Source organism: Paramormyrops kingsleyae, chromosome 4, assembly GCF_048594095.1.
Source record: "Paramormyrops kingsleyae isolate MSU_618 chromosome 4, PKINGS_0.4, whole genome shotgun sequence".
NCBI classification, from domain to species: domain Eukaryota; kingdom Metazoa; phylum Chordata; class Actinopteri; order Osteoglossiformes; family Mormyridae; genus Paramormyrops; species Paramormyrops kingsleyae.
In genome coordinates, this window is record NC_132800.1 from 18856839 (window position 1) to 18872609 (window position 15771).

General features: G+C 41.2%; 1 protein-coding gene and 1 long non-coding RNA gene across 3 annotated transcripts in view; one reads left to right on the top strand and one right to left on the bottom strand.

Annotated features, from left to right (window-relative positions):
- Positions 1-13713, bottom strand: part of smchd1 (structural maintenance of chromosomes flexible hinge domain containing 1) — a 40324-nt gene extending 26611 nt beyond the window's left edge. Inside the window, exons 1-7 of one of the 2 annotated variants that reach the window (XM_072710764.1) lie at positions 13100-13709; positions 12872-13019; positions 9452-9527; positions 2290-2448; positions 2036-2118; positions 463-596; positions 48-162 (exon numbers count right to left, since the gene is read on the bottom strand). In XM_072710764.1, the coding sequence (XP_072566865.1) occupies positions 48-162; positions 463-596; positions 2036-2118; positions 2290-2448; positions 9452-9527; positions 12872-13019; positions 13100-13230 (846 nt within the window). In that variant the 5' untranslated portion in view covers positions 13231-13709. Of the gene's footprint in view, positions 1-47; positions 163-462; positions 597-2035; positions 2119-2289; positions 2449-9451; positions 9528-12871; positions 13020-13099 lie in introns of both variants that reach the window. The other variant, XM_023838876.2, reaches the window with a different exon arrangement.
- LOC140588770 (uncharacterized) lies at positions 12027-14685 on the top strand. Its single transcript, XR_011989948.1, has 2 exons — positions 12027-12389; positions 14107-14685. It is a non-coding gene; the product is annotated as an uncharacterized lncRNA (long non-coding RNA).
- Positions 14686-15771: the final 1086 nt, after the last annotated feature.

A 15771-nucleotide genomic window follows, 5' to 3' on the forward strand; every position in this document is an offset into this window, starting at 1 on the left:
AGGGGACTCAGCAGCAGGAGAAGAATATCGGACGAGAAGCTTGGTACCCTGGCTGACTGTCCGATGTAGAAGACTGCCTGCTTTCCCCCGACGCCGAAGTAAGATATGTCACTGTTCAGGCTCCGGGGCACCGGGAGGGGACGGATGTAGCCAGTGTGGTCACTGCGGGAACAATGACAACGTGAAGAGCCTCAGGACAGCAGAACACGACGGATAAAAGAATCAAGGACAGATGGATGCTGGGATGTGGAGGGGGGGCTTATTGGCAGGAAGGCAGCTAGTCAAAACAAGACTTCTAAGGAGCAGCCCTGCAGGCTGAAGTATGAACTGCATTCCATGAGCAAAGTTCTGCGTTTGGGTGGCTTCTGAAAAAAATGCATGTGGCTGCAAGCTTGAGATCCTAACCCATTAAGCCCATTGAGATCCACACCAAAAGGAACTTCCAAAGAGCTCTCTACGTACCTCTGGAAGTCGCTGTTCTCCCGGCTGAACTTGGAAAGCCGGTACACGGCCCAGTTGTTTAGCTGTTTGGACGTCATTCCAGAGCCATTGTCCAGGATCACCACTGCGGGTTTCCCCTGGATGTCGTCAAAAAGCTGAGGGCAGGAAAAATTTATGTCCTTCAAGGTTCAACTAAAGTAAAAAATTATATTTTTTCAAAATATCTTAAGAGAAGGAATGAGCATTTCTGAAGTTCTGATGTCACACGCTCCCAGAGTTCGATTTTTTACCAAAACCATAACAAAATCTTATGCATATATTTATTGGCAATTTTCTACATGTCTTTTGTTCACACCACTCAGAGTTACAAACTCAATCTTCTTGTCCTGACATATACAAGGACAAAGAATGGATGCAAAAATCAAAGATTCATTTCCAGCTGCCACTAACCATGTATTCCTTCAGAATACTAAGCCATATAAAGATCCCCAATGACAACCCTGAATCCCCATATGAAGGACACTCTAATCTCCACATTTATAGGATGTGTATTGCCTGCAAATTTTTATATTAGATGCGGCTAAAAATTGAGAAGTTTCAATAGGCGCAGGTAGTTTTTCCTCATAAGAAGTATATCTAGACTGTCAGCATCTGCACATCATATTATTGCAAATCTGAGAAGCCCAGAATGTCCTGAAAACAAAACCATAAAGTATGAGTGGCTAACTCCTGTATATACCATGTAATAAGCCTAAAATCAAAGGGATAGAGAAACGCTCAAAAATGGACAGGGTTCAAAGGGTTAACAGTACTGTGACTGGGTGTAAAATGTCCTGCTTCAAAGTTCAAATACTACAAAAAAACAATACCTTTGTAGAGAAGCATTTAAATTGAAATTAAGAAAAAACACACAGTTCAAATTATACTGACACAAATTTTAGGCCATATTACCTAGCCCCAGGATGGTGCCTATATTCCACATTTTATAGCGTGTTGTGTTATGTAGTCTATTTCTGATCTTGACTTAGTTTTGCCCTGTCTTGGTCTGGTCTTGGTCTCGGTAATGACTTGGTTTCAGTTTAGGTGGTTGACTACATTCACTCCCGCCGACCATGCTGGTCCTATCCATTGTGCATGTTTGATACGCCAAAAAAAAACACACAAACGGACGCGTCTTAAGAAAATCTATGTGAAGAAGTTCCATGTTATAGATTTGTATGACTGGGATGGTAGAATAATGTGAACTCAAACTGAAATCCAAAGTAAAATTTGAAATCCACCAAGTAATTCATAAAGTGGAGCAGGAGCCAGAATCCTTTGTTGTAGCTATGAGAGCATGTTCCTTTGTAATAGATGCAGCTTCCGGTCGATGTCCACAGCCTGACAGTCTTTCCAATACGTCAAATATTGTCCTTTTCTCTTCACATGCATTTTGTGCATGTGTGAATTGTGTGGGCTTAACCACAGAAGCATGCACACTTCCCGTTTCCAAACCTCCTCCAGGCTTGCAGTCAGCTCTAATTGCCACTCCCACCTTTGAAGCAGACATATATTACACATTTTAATGCAAGACTAAAGGCCAGGAAACACTCACCAGTCTGATCTCTATATTCCTCACTCCAGTGTTTTTCACCGTGGCAGACAGTGCGTTGTCGATGAGCTCAGCAAAGGCGTACGCTGCAAGCACATAGAGTGATGGTTTTTTTGGGGTTGCATTTCTGGCCACAACCACCAGGGGGCGATTATAGGAGCCCACATTGTGCAGAAGGCGTCTGACTAAGAGAGCGCTCAACGCGTATGCCCAGTGCCAGTGGCCCAGTGCGGGCCCAGTGCGGGCCGCGTACTTACGCAGTGACTTCTGGCCCTCGCTGGCGTAGTACTCGTACATGCCGCTTTTGATGAGCGTGTCGTAATGTGGCAGGAACATGATGGGCTCCTTGGTGGCCACATGTAGCTCCTGGTCGACTGAGTGCAGCAGGTACAGTGTGCTTCCATCTTTAAGTTCCTCTGGGGGAAAACAGCAGGGTGGGGTGGGTGAAGTTAAATTGTTTGATTATAAAACTGAATCTCAGTTTTATCCACACACACAAACACACACCTCACTTCCCCTTGACATGAATCCACCTCTTGTTAAGTCGTTTAACCTGGGGCGTGTATCAAGAAGCAGGATTTCCATTGCCCACAACCACTGCTGTGCGCCATACTGTTGTGCATTTGATATGCAAGAAACTTAGAAATAGGATTAATTACGGCAATTTGGTTCTTTTGTAATTTTGCTTATACACGTGTATTTTGAGGCTGAAGCAGGAATTCTGGAGAATCTTTTCAGACAATGAACATTGGCTGTGACACCATATTAAAAAGCTTCGCCACGCTCCCCCCCCCCCCCCCCCTTATTACATATGATCGTGACAGATGCCTCGCTCCCCAGATTAGGTTGGAGACTCCTGTACTGAAATATTAATCCATAAATTTTCTTCAATCTGGTGAGTCAACATTTCTTGCAAAGATGGTCAGCAAACGGTCACTTCTGGACTAAATGGAAACCCATTAGTACAAATGTAATACTGCAAGCCAGTCCAACTGATCGCTGATTAAAAACTCCTTATTTTCAGAATTAACTACTAAATATAAAACTGCAGATTACTGGCTACAAACTAGGTGTGAAAAAGATGCATCGGTGCATTGTGAAGAATGGATTATGGAGGTCAATGCATCAATCTGTTAAGTCGGAATCAATTTTTGAAGGTAACAGATACTCCCACTTCTGGGTTGCGTGCTCTCATGTTCACATGCTGCAGGTAAATGCAAAAAGCAGCAGTGCAGCCATGCTAATTTCCGGGGACTGATGAAGTCAGGGGAAGTTCATTAACAGTCATATAGAAAGCGGTACCTCATGATCTTCGTGCAGAGCGTCGCACTGTTTCTTCAACAACTGTACTCTAATTGGATCCCCTAGAGGCCAACAATTTACACCCCTAACACATACACACACACACACACACACACACACACACACACACACACACATGCAGCAACTGAAAATTAGGGAGAGGAATTGATGCCATTATCAATTCTACTTATTGACCCAATTATCAATTCCTGATCAACTTTCTGTTTGTGGAAAAAAATGCCTACGCAAGTTTTCAGCGTCAACGCAGCCATTTTCTCATCCGTCTGAACAGTGTAGGATGTCTGCCTGACATTTGAACATTCAATTTGAAGGCTTTTCTTAAAAGGGTAAACAAATAAAAGACTGATAATATTTTTTTTTAGGAAAAAAGGCACGTATGCCTAGTAACATCTGAATAACTTAAAAAATATTCCGTCTCAGTTTATAACCTGAGAGTGTTCCGGAACATTTGAGGAGAATCAATCAGGTTGGAGGCACACAATTCCTATGGATCCAAAAGTTTGGAACTGGTAATCTGGTGGAACCGGTTCTCCATTCCCACCTTTATTCCAAAATGTACAGAAATATTGTATATTTTTTGCCGACAATCTCCCCCCCCATTTTAAAATGAAGAACGGGCACAAAAACAAGGGCTGTCAGGAAGACTGATGAAACTACTACAAAAACCACCACTGAACCCCTTAAATACTCAAGATCCCTCATGGAGTAACGCTGACCACCTAAACCATCTAACTAGCAAATCTGTCCTTACAAGCAGCACTGATTGTAGCATAACGAACTTAATAATAAAAATATTACGCGGTCGGATAGATGGCTCCGCATGGCCGTTTCCCAGCATGCTCCACAAGCCGTGTAAATATCCCCTGCGCGTGTTATTGTAAATACTTGTGTTGTATTCCCAAATGTCGTGTGTGCTCTTGCCCGTGTCCTGTACGAATCTTGTTTGTTCCTCACGCGTCTCTAGCCATTTTGTAACTACCCACCGTGTATCCGCCTTACGGTCTGGGTCAGACCTCCCTGCGTTTCCCCGTTTTGCATGTCGGTGTGTTTGGCGGTTACTGTATTAACCCTTTTAAGGACTTGGAATAAAAGCCTTGTTTTAACGAAACTGCCTTGCATTGTTCCTGCCGCCACGATCCCTGGGTGCGCCAAGCATAACGATATGTAAAATACCGTATGTATAAAAATGGACAAGCTTTTTTTAATACTAAAAGTATAAATTATATACGTAAAGTTTAAAGTGGGCCAACTAATTAGAAAAGATCAAATAAATTTTTAGTTCAAGATCTAACCACTAAAATTGAGATCCACTGAGGCAGATAATTGACAAAATTAGTGAGACATACAGACGACGTAGGGATATTATGTGGGCTGAAATTGCTTTGGTTCGCATCGGTCTCTTTTTGCTGTACTGCTGCAGCCTCAGAACAAGCAGATATTGCGTGATAGGCACTTGCCATTTGGTTCCGTTATAATAAGTGTTAAGTAGTCCACATGCAATTGGGCATTCATTACAAGCTCAGCCTAGCAGCACTAATGACTAATCAATTCCTTGACAGCATGTATGTTTGCTACATGCCATTTGCCTCATTTGTACATTGTAAACGTAGCGCTGTATCGTGATCCCTGTGATAACTCTGAAGCACTTATTGTGGACTGGTCACAGAAAACTACGGCCAGACTGCCCAGTATGTCCTTGGAGTGAACTGGGCCAAGCCCAGGACCATAGGTATGCTAGATTCACTGCTAGGGCATTGTTGTTTGTAAGGGGACCACAGGGTGGTTAATGCATGCGTGTGAACAGAAAGTGACAGGATCTCGTGAGACAGACACAGACAGGGCTTCACCTTCCTGTCAACGTGCCTGTGAGACACAAACTGAAGTGAACACTGAGCTGAAGTAGGGATGCAGAAACTTATCAATACTACCCTCCATAATGTGGTGCAAAAAACAGACATGACACGACGTGAAGAGATTTAGCAGTTGTTTTAATATAACGTTTATGCAAAGATAAGCTGGTTTCCTGTATTCCTTTAGTGCTCCTCACTATGCTGGTAGTCTGGATGTAGGGGGCTGTATTTCAGACAGTATTTTAATCCACTGAAATTTTGGCAGCTTTTTGTAAAGCAAAAACAAAACTACCTCCTGAATTATGAAGATGGCATTAAAATATCTAATGAATTGAAATTTATTTTGAGCCAAAAGTGAGTGAGCTGAATTCAGGTGACTGAATTGTAAAAATGAACCTCATAAACTGTATATTTTGGAACTGAAATGTGGAAACCGAATACTTTTGTACTGATTATTTTACCAGTGAAATTACAACTGAAATATTTTCAGTTAAAATATTTAATGTTTAAAAGTATATTCACATTAAGTTACAGCCCACAAATATTCAAGCATTATATGCAATGTGTTTTTACTCAATTAGTGTAATTCAACATACATTTTTGCATCAACGGCTTTAGTCATTCATTTACTTCCATAAGCATTACATTTACTAAAGTGAGCCCACACTTTTTAATGCTTTACCCCATCTCTCATGACGGCTGGAGAGGACAGTATATAAACACTGACCTACGTGACTAAAATATGATCGCTTTACGCCTGCAATGTTGTAATCATTAGGGGACCATTTCGAATGTTAAAATGCCGCTATGTTAGGGCGCTTCTCCACTGCAAAGAATGACACCTAAACCGATTTTCATAATAAACAATGGCAGTTAAAAAGACGCTTTTTCTACAGGAACCAGGCCATACCTAACCTGTACTGTGAAGGCACACTGATTACAGCATGGTTAAAGCTCGCTTTGATTTTCCACTGCAGAAGGGTCGGTGCAGTAAAGGTGCTGCCAGGTTTGGAGAGTGACCATGATGCATAACCCAAAGAAACTTGTTTACATGGAGTACACCATGATTTACTATGTGCTCATTTCCACTAGCACGTCTGAGTCGCTGTTATATCAGAATTATATCAGAATTAGCATTAGCTTGTGCATATTTGCATTACGAATACATTCCATTAAACCATTCTTCAGTACTTTTTCCAAGCAGGACACTGGAAATTTAACTTTCACTGGTTCACTGGCAGATCACTGGTTCTTTGTTGTCCCCGTGTATCTCGACCAATCAGATGGGGGGTGACGCAACCAGCTCCGTTTAGTCACACTTTTAACTTTAAGCAAGCCCATGTCGGTCTGGGTACGGGTGGGGTTTGGCTGGAATGATTTACAATGGGAAAACCATCTCTTTGTGATTCGGCCCAGGCACGACTTGGAAAAGTGCCAGAAGTAAACACGCACTTCTAAAAATGGTTTTCAGATTTAATCTGATCAAGTTGTTAGTAAAATAGCTTCTGGCAGCTGAAAGCACTGGGGGGGGGGGGGGGGACACACACCAACAGTGACACCAAGTAGAAATGATTCTGGGCACTGGGACGGCGGTGAAAATGTGGTCTGCAGGCTGTTCTGGATTCGGTGAAAATGTGGTCTGCAGGCTGTTCTGGATTCGGCGGAGTTGGCTTACCCCACATTGCATGTCACTCAAAACCATCCCTAAAGAAGTTTCCCTTTGGATTCAGGGGTATATGCCACACACACCCACACAATTTGGGGAGGTTTCCATGGGTTGGACAGCTTACAGGACACTTTAGATAAACCGATGCTCTGATGCACTGCCAGATGCTGTCAGAAAGCACCACTAACCTTTCAGCAGAGACGGTCCTCACAGTGAACGACAAATCTTGTATTTTACATTATAACAAGTAAAGTAAAAATCTTTCATACTTTCTGTAATCAAGCTGCATCACGAAAAAAATCCTTTTCCTATAAGCCCCTGGTTTTCTGAAACAATTGTTTTCCTGTACACTTTTAATGGGACATAGAGGTATTTTTACGTTACCAAGACATTAATCCACCCATTAACACAACTTACATAAGCACTTATCCAGCACAAGGTCTGATACATGTCTGGAGCCAATCCCAGGTAGAGAAGGGCAGGAGGCAGGGACACACCCATGACAGAATGTCTGTACCATGCAATGGATTGGCAATGAACAATTTAGACACACCAATTTGCCTAGGAGCACAAAGTACCTTCCACAGAGAGAAAGAGAATGTTAAACACACGAGGCTGCAGTGACACCGAGTGAATCACCATGACGTCGCTCCCCAGACATTAAAACTCAACCAATTACACATACATTTCGGAATTATTGCCACTATTAAACACCAGTCAGCGATACCTCCTACTTCATGGGATATCAGTGCTTCAAAGAAGCTCAAAAAAAAATATACTAAAGGACCTGCATGCAAAAGAGAAACAAAATATTTCTTTGATGTTTTCATCTGTTTGGAGTGACCCTCAGGGTTGTTTTTTTTCTGATACGCGCACTAAAACAATACTGGCCTAAACGTGCCAGAAACTGTACTACTTTTTAACTGTACTTAAAAAGCTAAAGCACAAAACGAATGCGGACATCTTGGTGTTTAACAAATATAGGCCAATACCGATATTTTAACCGATATCCTGTGGATCTTATCATTCAGTGGTACTGTCCATTACTAATCTCTACACCTGAAAGATGGCTTAATCTCACAAGCAGCTATGTAATTTTGTCTGAGACACTTATCCTAGGCTATGCACACTATTGATTATTTAGGATGCACTTGCACTATGTTTGTACTGCACCCAAGCACGTTTGACACCCAAAGTCCACTTTGCCTGATTACTGATGCCTGTACATGGGACGTCAGATCAGGCCCAAACCCGCTTAGAGAGCTGGGCCAGGACATGGTTCAGATGAACTTGGGCACAGTACAGATCTAGTGTGATTGCTAACCATGACCACGGATGTCAGTGATACGACTGGCATAAGCATATGTACACTATACAAGAACTGGACTCGGAGGGGATGGATCAGGGATGGATCAGGGATGGATCAGGGAGCCTGTACAGATCAGGCAGCAGCAAAAAACAAACGTGGCAAAAGGATGACTTTGGTCTACAACAGAGGCGCAATGTTTGCGAGAAATTAGGGCTTATGAGACTCTTATCCAGAAATGGCCGCAGCATATGCGGGTTTTCACAACAGCTCCCTAATTAGATTACTGATTAGAGGACTGATTGGCTGAAGAGTCCTCACACCTGGGTTTGAACAGCTGACCTACAGGTTATCCCAAAAACCTGCATACACACCGGCCCTTTGTGGATAAGATTGCCTACCCCAGATCTAGGAACAACTGGATGCAAAGGACAAACACAGATAGAAGATATCTGGTAAAATACAGGACTATCTGCAGCACGATAAAATTATTATTTTTTTTTAATTCAATGCACTGAATACTCAGTAAGACGGCCTGTGTCCAAAATGACTCCAAATAAGCCAGATAATAAGGACATTAATCATGCCGAGTGGTTTTCTTCTAAACAAAAAATATTGCACAGTAATGACCAAAATATGCTCGGGCCCAGAATGTTAAGCAGATAGTTAGAGCAGAGTAATGGGGGATTGGGGAAAGGGGACAGTCAGGCTCTGGCACAGCACAAGGCAACCAGGCCAAGTGTGCATACGCCCTTAGAGGAGGGATGACTGGCCTATAGGCAGGGATAATAAATCACAAAATTTGTTTCTACTAATTTTAATAATTTCAATTCGTTTGGGATTTTGTCGTTTTAATTTTTTAGTTTTCATGTTTCACTTGTGTTTTAGTTTCATTTTAATTTTTATTAACGAAATGCTCTTTTAATGTTTTTGTTTCTGCACTGGTAAAAGATAAGATAAGCTTGCAGAACCCCACGGGGGGAATATTTCAGATCGAGAGCTCAGAAATTTAAGAGGCGCCGAAATCTGTGTCGCAATACGGTGCAGTTCAAACCGACTGTATAGGAACCGGTTCCATATTGGAACCAGGCCTTGGTGCCAATCCCCTGTAGCGATCTTAAATGCAGATCAGACAACTGGAAGAACATGCGGGTTGTGTTTATGACACAAGCAGACAGTTACATTTTTTCTTTTTAAACAAGAAGGTGCCCACATCAGACATAGCCATGGGTTCAGATGGGGAAGACGCACACGACCAAAGCTCAGACACTCACCAAATCGACTAGCGTTGATTTGCTTCCTGTCTGTGGTTGCCAAGACAAACGCCTCCCCTTCAGCGATCGAGAACTCCTAAAAAGATAGTACAAGAACAAATATGAGAGACACTTGGTGCTGCTTCAATCCCCATGTTCGTCTGAGTAGCTGGGATAGTATTACAGGACCAACTTATGCAACCAATCACAGCAGAGGTCAGACAGAATCCTCAAATTTATAAGTATATTAATATTTTACAAGTAGACAGAAAAAACAGAAGTCTTAGGAACGTATGAGGTCAAGCCAGCAGAAGTTGGTTTGGAAGGTTAAAATCAAAAGCAGATTGACAGACAGATGAGACTTACATTGAGGTCAAAATATTAAGCTTTTAAAATGTAAATGGAATAAAGTTGTGCATTCAAAAACCTACTTTCATGTAGGGCTGCACGATTTGGGGGAAATATCAAATCGCGATTTTTCTGACAGAAATTGCGATTACGATTTGATTTGCGATTTAATTTTTTTATGTCAAGCTTCAGTTCAATATTCAGTGTGTAGTCATTTTAAAACATATGATGCAGCATGAGATACCAGCAGCATTAACTGATCTATATTCTAATGTGAGGATGAGAATTTAAAGATGTGATGTGTCAAGTTAAAGCAATAATGAAAACAATTGAAAAAAGAAAAATAGTGATCTTGCAGGTAACGCTTATTACCCTCCTAATAACACTAGAACCGCCTTTTCCCACGCCAATGAACAAGCAAGAACGACTTCGGCGTATGCAGCCCTTTTGTTTGCGCTATTGTGTTGTTATACTGCTGTTATTAACACTAATAACACTCAAAAAACCGTAATGTTCATAATAGAGTGGCTGTTCTGTCCTGAAACCGTAAAGCTAGAAATTTTTAAACGTAGTATGCATTTTATAAAATGCTGAATAAATAGAAGTAATTTATTGGTGATTTCATGTTGGTCGAAGTTTCCGCTTTTTGACACCTGTATACGGTTATTTTCTATACAAATCAATTCAGGTGAAACAAAAAATGTACGTGTTCATGGTTGCAAACATTCAGACTCTCATGCAAGAAATCTTACGGCAAATCTATATTCCATTCTGAACTGAGAATTAGCTGCATCAAAAACATTACAGTAGTTTGCAAACCCTACAGACTATTTACAAGTATAATAAAACTTACATACATGTAAATGTGTGTGCAGAACGGAGAACAGAAAGTCTCACTCCATGCAGCTGACCAAAGTTGCCAACCCTGAATTTTATTTCAAATGAGAAGTAAAATGCAGTTTTCGACTGAAGCAGCTTATCATTCCTTTGCTTTCTTACTCGGACAAATACAAAACGGATGATTAAGCATTATATGCCTCTCTTTTTGTATGTTTTCTAAATAAGACCACGTGAACATACCCAACTGTAATAGTGATTAAAGCGATCTATTCTTTTAGTATTTATGTTAAAGCAGGACTTTTATTTTAGTACTGTTGTGGGATTAATCTTTGAAAAACACTTCAATTTAATAAGCACAAAAACATATGGCAAACACGACTATTGTGGGTTTTACGGCTTTTTTGGAGGTCACCGACTCCGCTGCTGTGAGAATTACTGACTGTCTCGTTGTTTTGATGGGTTAGCGGTATACTAATGCTATTGCCTATTAATAAAAACCAAAGGTATGATACGCTGAAGTATATTGCAGCTGGTGTTTAAAAGGAGCTCGCCGGTTCTATTGATGATGGGACCTTTCTGAAACAATCTCAGACCATGAAATAGGAAGGCAATTCACTTATATCTCAGTAGCGGAATCAGTAACATTTTCCTTGGGTTTCACGTGTTTGTTGTTTGTGGGCCTATACGCCATCTTGGGCCACTTCTGATTGGTGAGCATGACTGGCACGCAAGACGCACGGCGCTTGTGATTCGTAAGAATGACTGTCACACAGGGAGCATGGCATGAATTTATAGAACTATTCTCGCAGCAGTTTTAAACCCTGGGTCCGACGTGCTGTGTAATGTATATCCTAAACTGCAATTTTTGCGACTTGCTAATCGCATTGTTTCAAATCGCGATTTCGATTTGAAATCGATAAATCGTGCAGCCCTACTTTCATGGCTTGTTGTGAAGCATATTTGTAACTTATATTGCAATATTTTCCAGGTTCACCTCACCCATGTCGTAAACAACACCCTGACTGTAGATCAAGGTATTGAGAGACAAGCCCAGATACAAACACTTACAAAACAAACAAAACACACACACACTAAATTCAGCATCAGGACCAGTGCCCCCCTTGCAGTAAAATTTCCATTAAAGATCCACAACAGCACATCATCCCCATAATCCTGACCAAGGTAACTGGTCTGAGGAAATTGTGGGTCATGAATCACAGGTTCTCCAACATAAATTTAATTACCAAAACACATCACCAGACTCATCCACCCAAAAATATTAAAAAAAAAAAAAAAAAGTAAGTAAATTCACTTAGCAATACTTTCACTTGTTGGAGTAAAAAATTATGAACTTCAAAAGGCAACCCTGGCAACAGGCATACAATTAAAAACTACTCTGAACCACAGCACCACTAGAGAGCTTCAGGGACTGTAGAGATCACGCAAGACACCACACAACATTAGAGGAGAGAGGAGCAGAATTATACCATAGAAAAACATGTGCCTCGTCTTTAGATCTAATTAAGACACAGCTCACAAAACAACAGGCAGGCTACCAGCCAATTTCCCCCAGGGTCACACACCCAAACACCGGCTTGAAGAGGCTTGGCAGGTGCATCGTGCCAAACCACATATCAGAAATGCAAAACGCCTACAACTAAGGACCACAGAGCAGATATCAGCCCAGAATGGGACCCCAGCAGCCATCTCCCGAAATACGGCACCAAGAAAGTAACCCAGTCGTGCATCCCAGCCGAAAAACGCATCCCAGGTGAGAAACTACCGCTAACTACCAACCCCTTAGCTTGCATCAGTCTACAAAGAAACTCAAATATGCTCAATATTAACTTTAAAAAATATACATTTTTACCGCCGTTGTGCATTTCCCAAACTGCGCAAAAATCTACTGCAGCTTTATTTAATCTCACAGAAGACTAAAGATACAAAAGGAAAAGAAAAAGACTAAAGCTTTGCGGGTGTTTGCCGTGAAATGCAAACGAAGCTAGCAAATAGCTAATAAGCTTAAAAAGCGACGCATCTCATGCTTTAATTATCGAACCCGGACGTGGTCTGGAATGTCAGCCCGTTGTGGTAAATTTGTATTCGTATATTTTTATATATAAAAGCAATTATGAGAAAAGTCGGGTCGTCTGACCAGCAGACGCGGGTTGGAGCGGCGGAGAGAAGCGTTGAAGGGGGGTTTGGGTGTGCGGCTGCAGGATGTCGGGTCCCCCTGCTCCCTGGTTCGCTTACCCGCGAAACGGCCCGCAAAAAGGTGTCCAGGTCCTCGCCAGCGATGCTCAGCTCTCGGTCGGGCCGCTCCGAGGCCTCCGTCCGGCAATCAAAAACCGTCAGGCGGCGGCCCTCAACGGCACTCCGGTGCTGCGCCATGGTGCGAGACCTGCACGGGAAGCGGCGTTTCAAAGAAAGGAGCCGAAATATTAGGGGAAACACGCCGAGCAGCGCCGCCCAGATACTCGCCTGCGCCTGAGCCGACTCGTAATCCTCGGTTTACCCGCCGCGGCGCTCCTCAAACCTGCTACGCAGGGGCTGATACGGGCCGCCCGGCTAGGCCCGTCCTGGTTGCCAGGTTTCGATGAAATATCCCCCATTATTAAAGATTATTTACCGTCATTTTATAATCTTTTACTCTCGGCTGAATTCTGGCAGTTGTCTGTCGTTAACGATTTTTTTTTGTTACTTTTACTTAATTTTTACTTGAATGTAGAAATTGCAGCAATTACTCGCATTTGCTATGACACCTGAACAATAAATAAATCTTATTATTTGCAGTGAATTTTGGAGTTTTGTAATGTATTACCTTCTTAAACAAATTAAATCAACGAAATTTTAGATTGCATTTGCAGTCGTATACCTATGATATTCTTATGAATGAGTGTATCAAGTAATTTTGAATAGATTTGCTGATAGTTCGTAACACAAAACACATAAATTAATAAGTGACCGGAACAAAACCTGTGTGCAGTCATCCCCAGGGACCAGGTCTGATAATTACAGTGAAAAGTGAAGCGCGCCAGTGTGTATAATCATTTTAAAACGTTAATTAAAAACTTAGCCGGAATAAAAATCTGTGTAGCGGGTGAGTTCAGGTATTGTGGGACATCAGGTAATGTGGGACAGTTAAGCTATGACAAATTTATTTCCCGGCTAAAGCAGATCCAATTAGAATAGTTGTTATCGCGCTGGAGCTGGTATATAAAGCACATGATCCGAAAACACGATTTTATTGGTCTGAGGTCACAGTTGAGGACGAGGGAAGCATTTTGGGGGGACGTCCCTTAGAAATCACAGTCTAAGGTGAATGACATGTGCTTTTGATTGTATTGATATTAAGGCTGTAAATCTGTTATAAAAATGCATTGCACCTAAGTTTTATGTAATTATATCTATGATATACTACTGCAGAAAATTAAATACTTTAAATTGACAAAGTTCTATTTAATTTTTTAAACTGAGTTATTTTTCAGCTGGACTATGACTCTCGGCTGGCCTGGGAACGCCTCGGGATTCCCCCGGAAGAGCTGGAGGAAGTGGCCGGGGAGAGGGAAGTCTGGGTTTCCCTGCTGAGACTGCTGCCCCCGCGACCCGACCTAGGATAAGCGGAAGTTAATGGATGGATGGATGGATGGATATTTTTCAGCTGTCCCAGTTTACCAAACTAATTAGGGAAAGTGGGACAGTATGTTTCAGATAATGTGGGACAATTTTACAGGCTCTCCCAAGAAGAAAGTATGTGCATGTTTGACAGGATAGAGTCCCAACTCTTAAATATATTCAGTAACTGTACATAATATATAAACAATTATATTTATTCATTTATGAAATGGGACAAAATTGCCAACTTGAATTTGTTAAATTGTTTTAGTGTATGATGGCACCAAGGCAGAGGGAGGCAGAAAAGAAGGTTAGAGAGGTGAAGAGGCAGGAGGACTAAATGGTTACAAGCAACTGCAGTTTTTACTGTTAGTATAAGCTTTACATGTATTGGTTTAGGCATTTTCTACAAAACAAAATCCAAAATGAAATTAAATGGATTTTGACTTTTTTCATTGACTTTTTGATAAAAATTAATCAACAATTTACCTTACGGGTGCAGGGACTGTATAGACCTGTATCACAGCCCCCACAAGCAAGAAATTTCATTTTTTTCTTTTGATGTGATAAGCAGACATCTTAAGGATTGCAGAAAAGTTAATTAGGTTGATGTTTCAATGGGCACTAGAAGTCAAAATGGCAAAAAATTTCCCACTTTACCTGAATTCACTATACGTAATAGTCACCATGGTGGGTTTTACAAATATTACAAAATACACAATTCCTAAGTCTATAGACACATGGGAAAAGTGTGCTGACTGTCACACCACAAAACTCAACTGTCAACAGTTGGCCTAGTTATTGGGCTGCACAATCAATCATAAAAAAATCCGCAATCTTAATACACACCTCTATGCCATCTCATTTCTAAATTACAACGGTTCTTCTGCATTGTATTACATCAGCTGGATCAAAACAAGGGCTCCTACTTTTCCCCAGAGTCTCAAGAATCCCATAATTCTGCATTCTCTGTAAAGAAGGTACCAAATGTAGGGTAAAACCCGGTACCGGCACTGAGGCAGGGAATTTGTACTGAATTTGAAAATTGTGCAGCCCTATAATATACAGCCAATGTGCTGTATTAATATCAACGTCACATATTGTGCATCCCATTCTAACAGCCAGTCAGCTAGATTAAGATCTACTGTCAATTCTGAAATATGGACATTATAGCGCAGGGAGTTTAGGTTTCACTAAAACATTTTTACTCTGTCATAGAAAAAAAAAATCAAGGTTTACAATTTTAATTATTATTCCTTTTCAAAATGATCTAGTATAGACCTATGTTTAAAAAACAGCTTTAAGTATACTTCCGCTGTTTTTTTGCATGAGCATTGCACGCAATCTCCGAGACAATCATAATTATTTTCATCCTTGCTGTTTAAATCACTCCTAGACGGGTTTCTGAGAAATGTTTTTTTTGTTTGTTTTATAAATACCCTAATATTTATGACAACAAAATTATACTGCAGTACCTACAAATTTTCCAATACCGCCCAGTGAATTATACAAAATTTATTTTATGCTATCCTGATCTC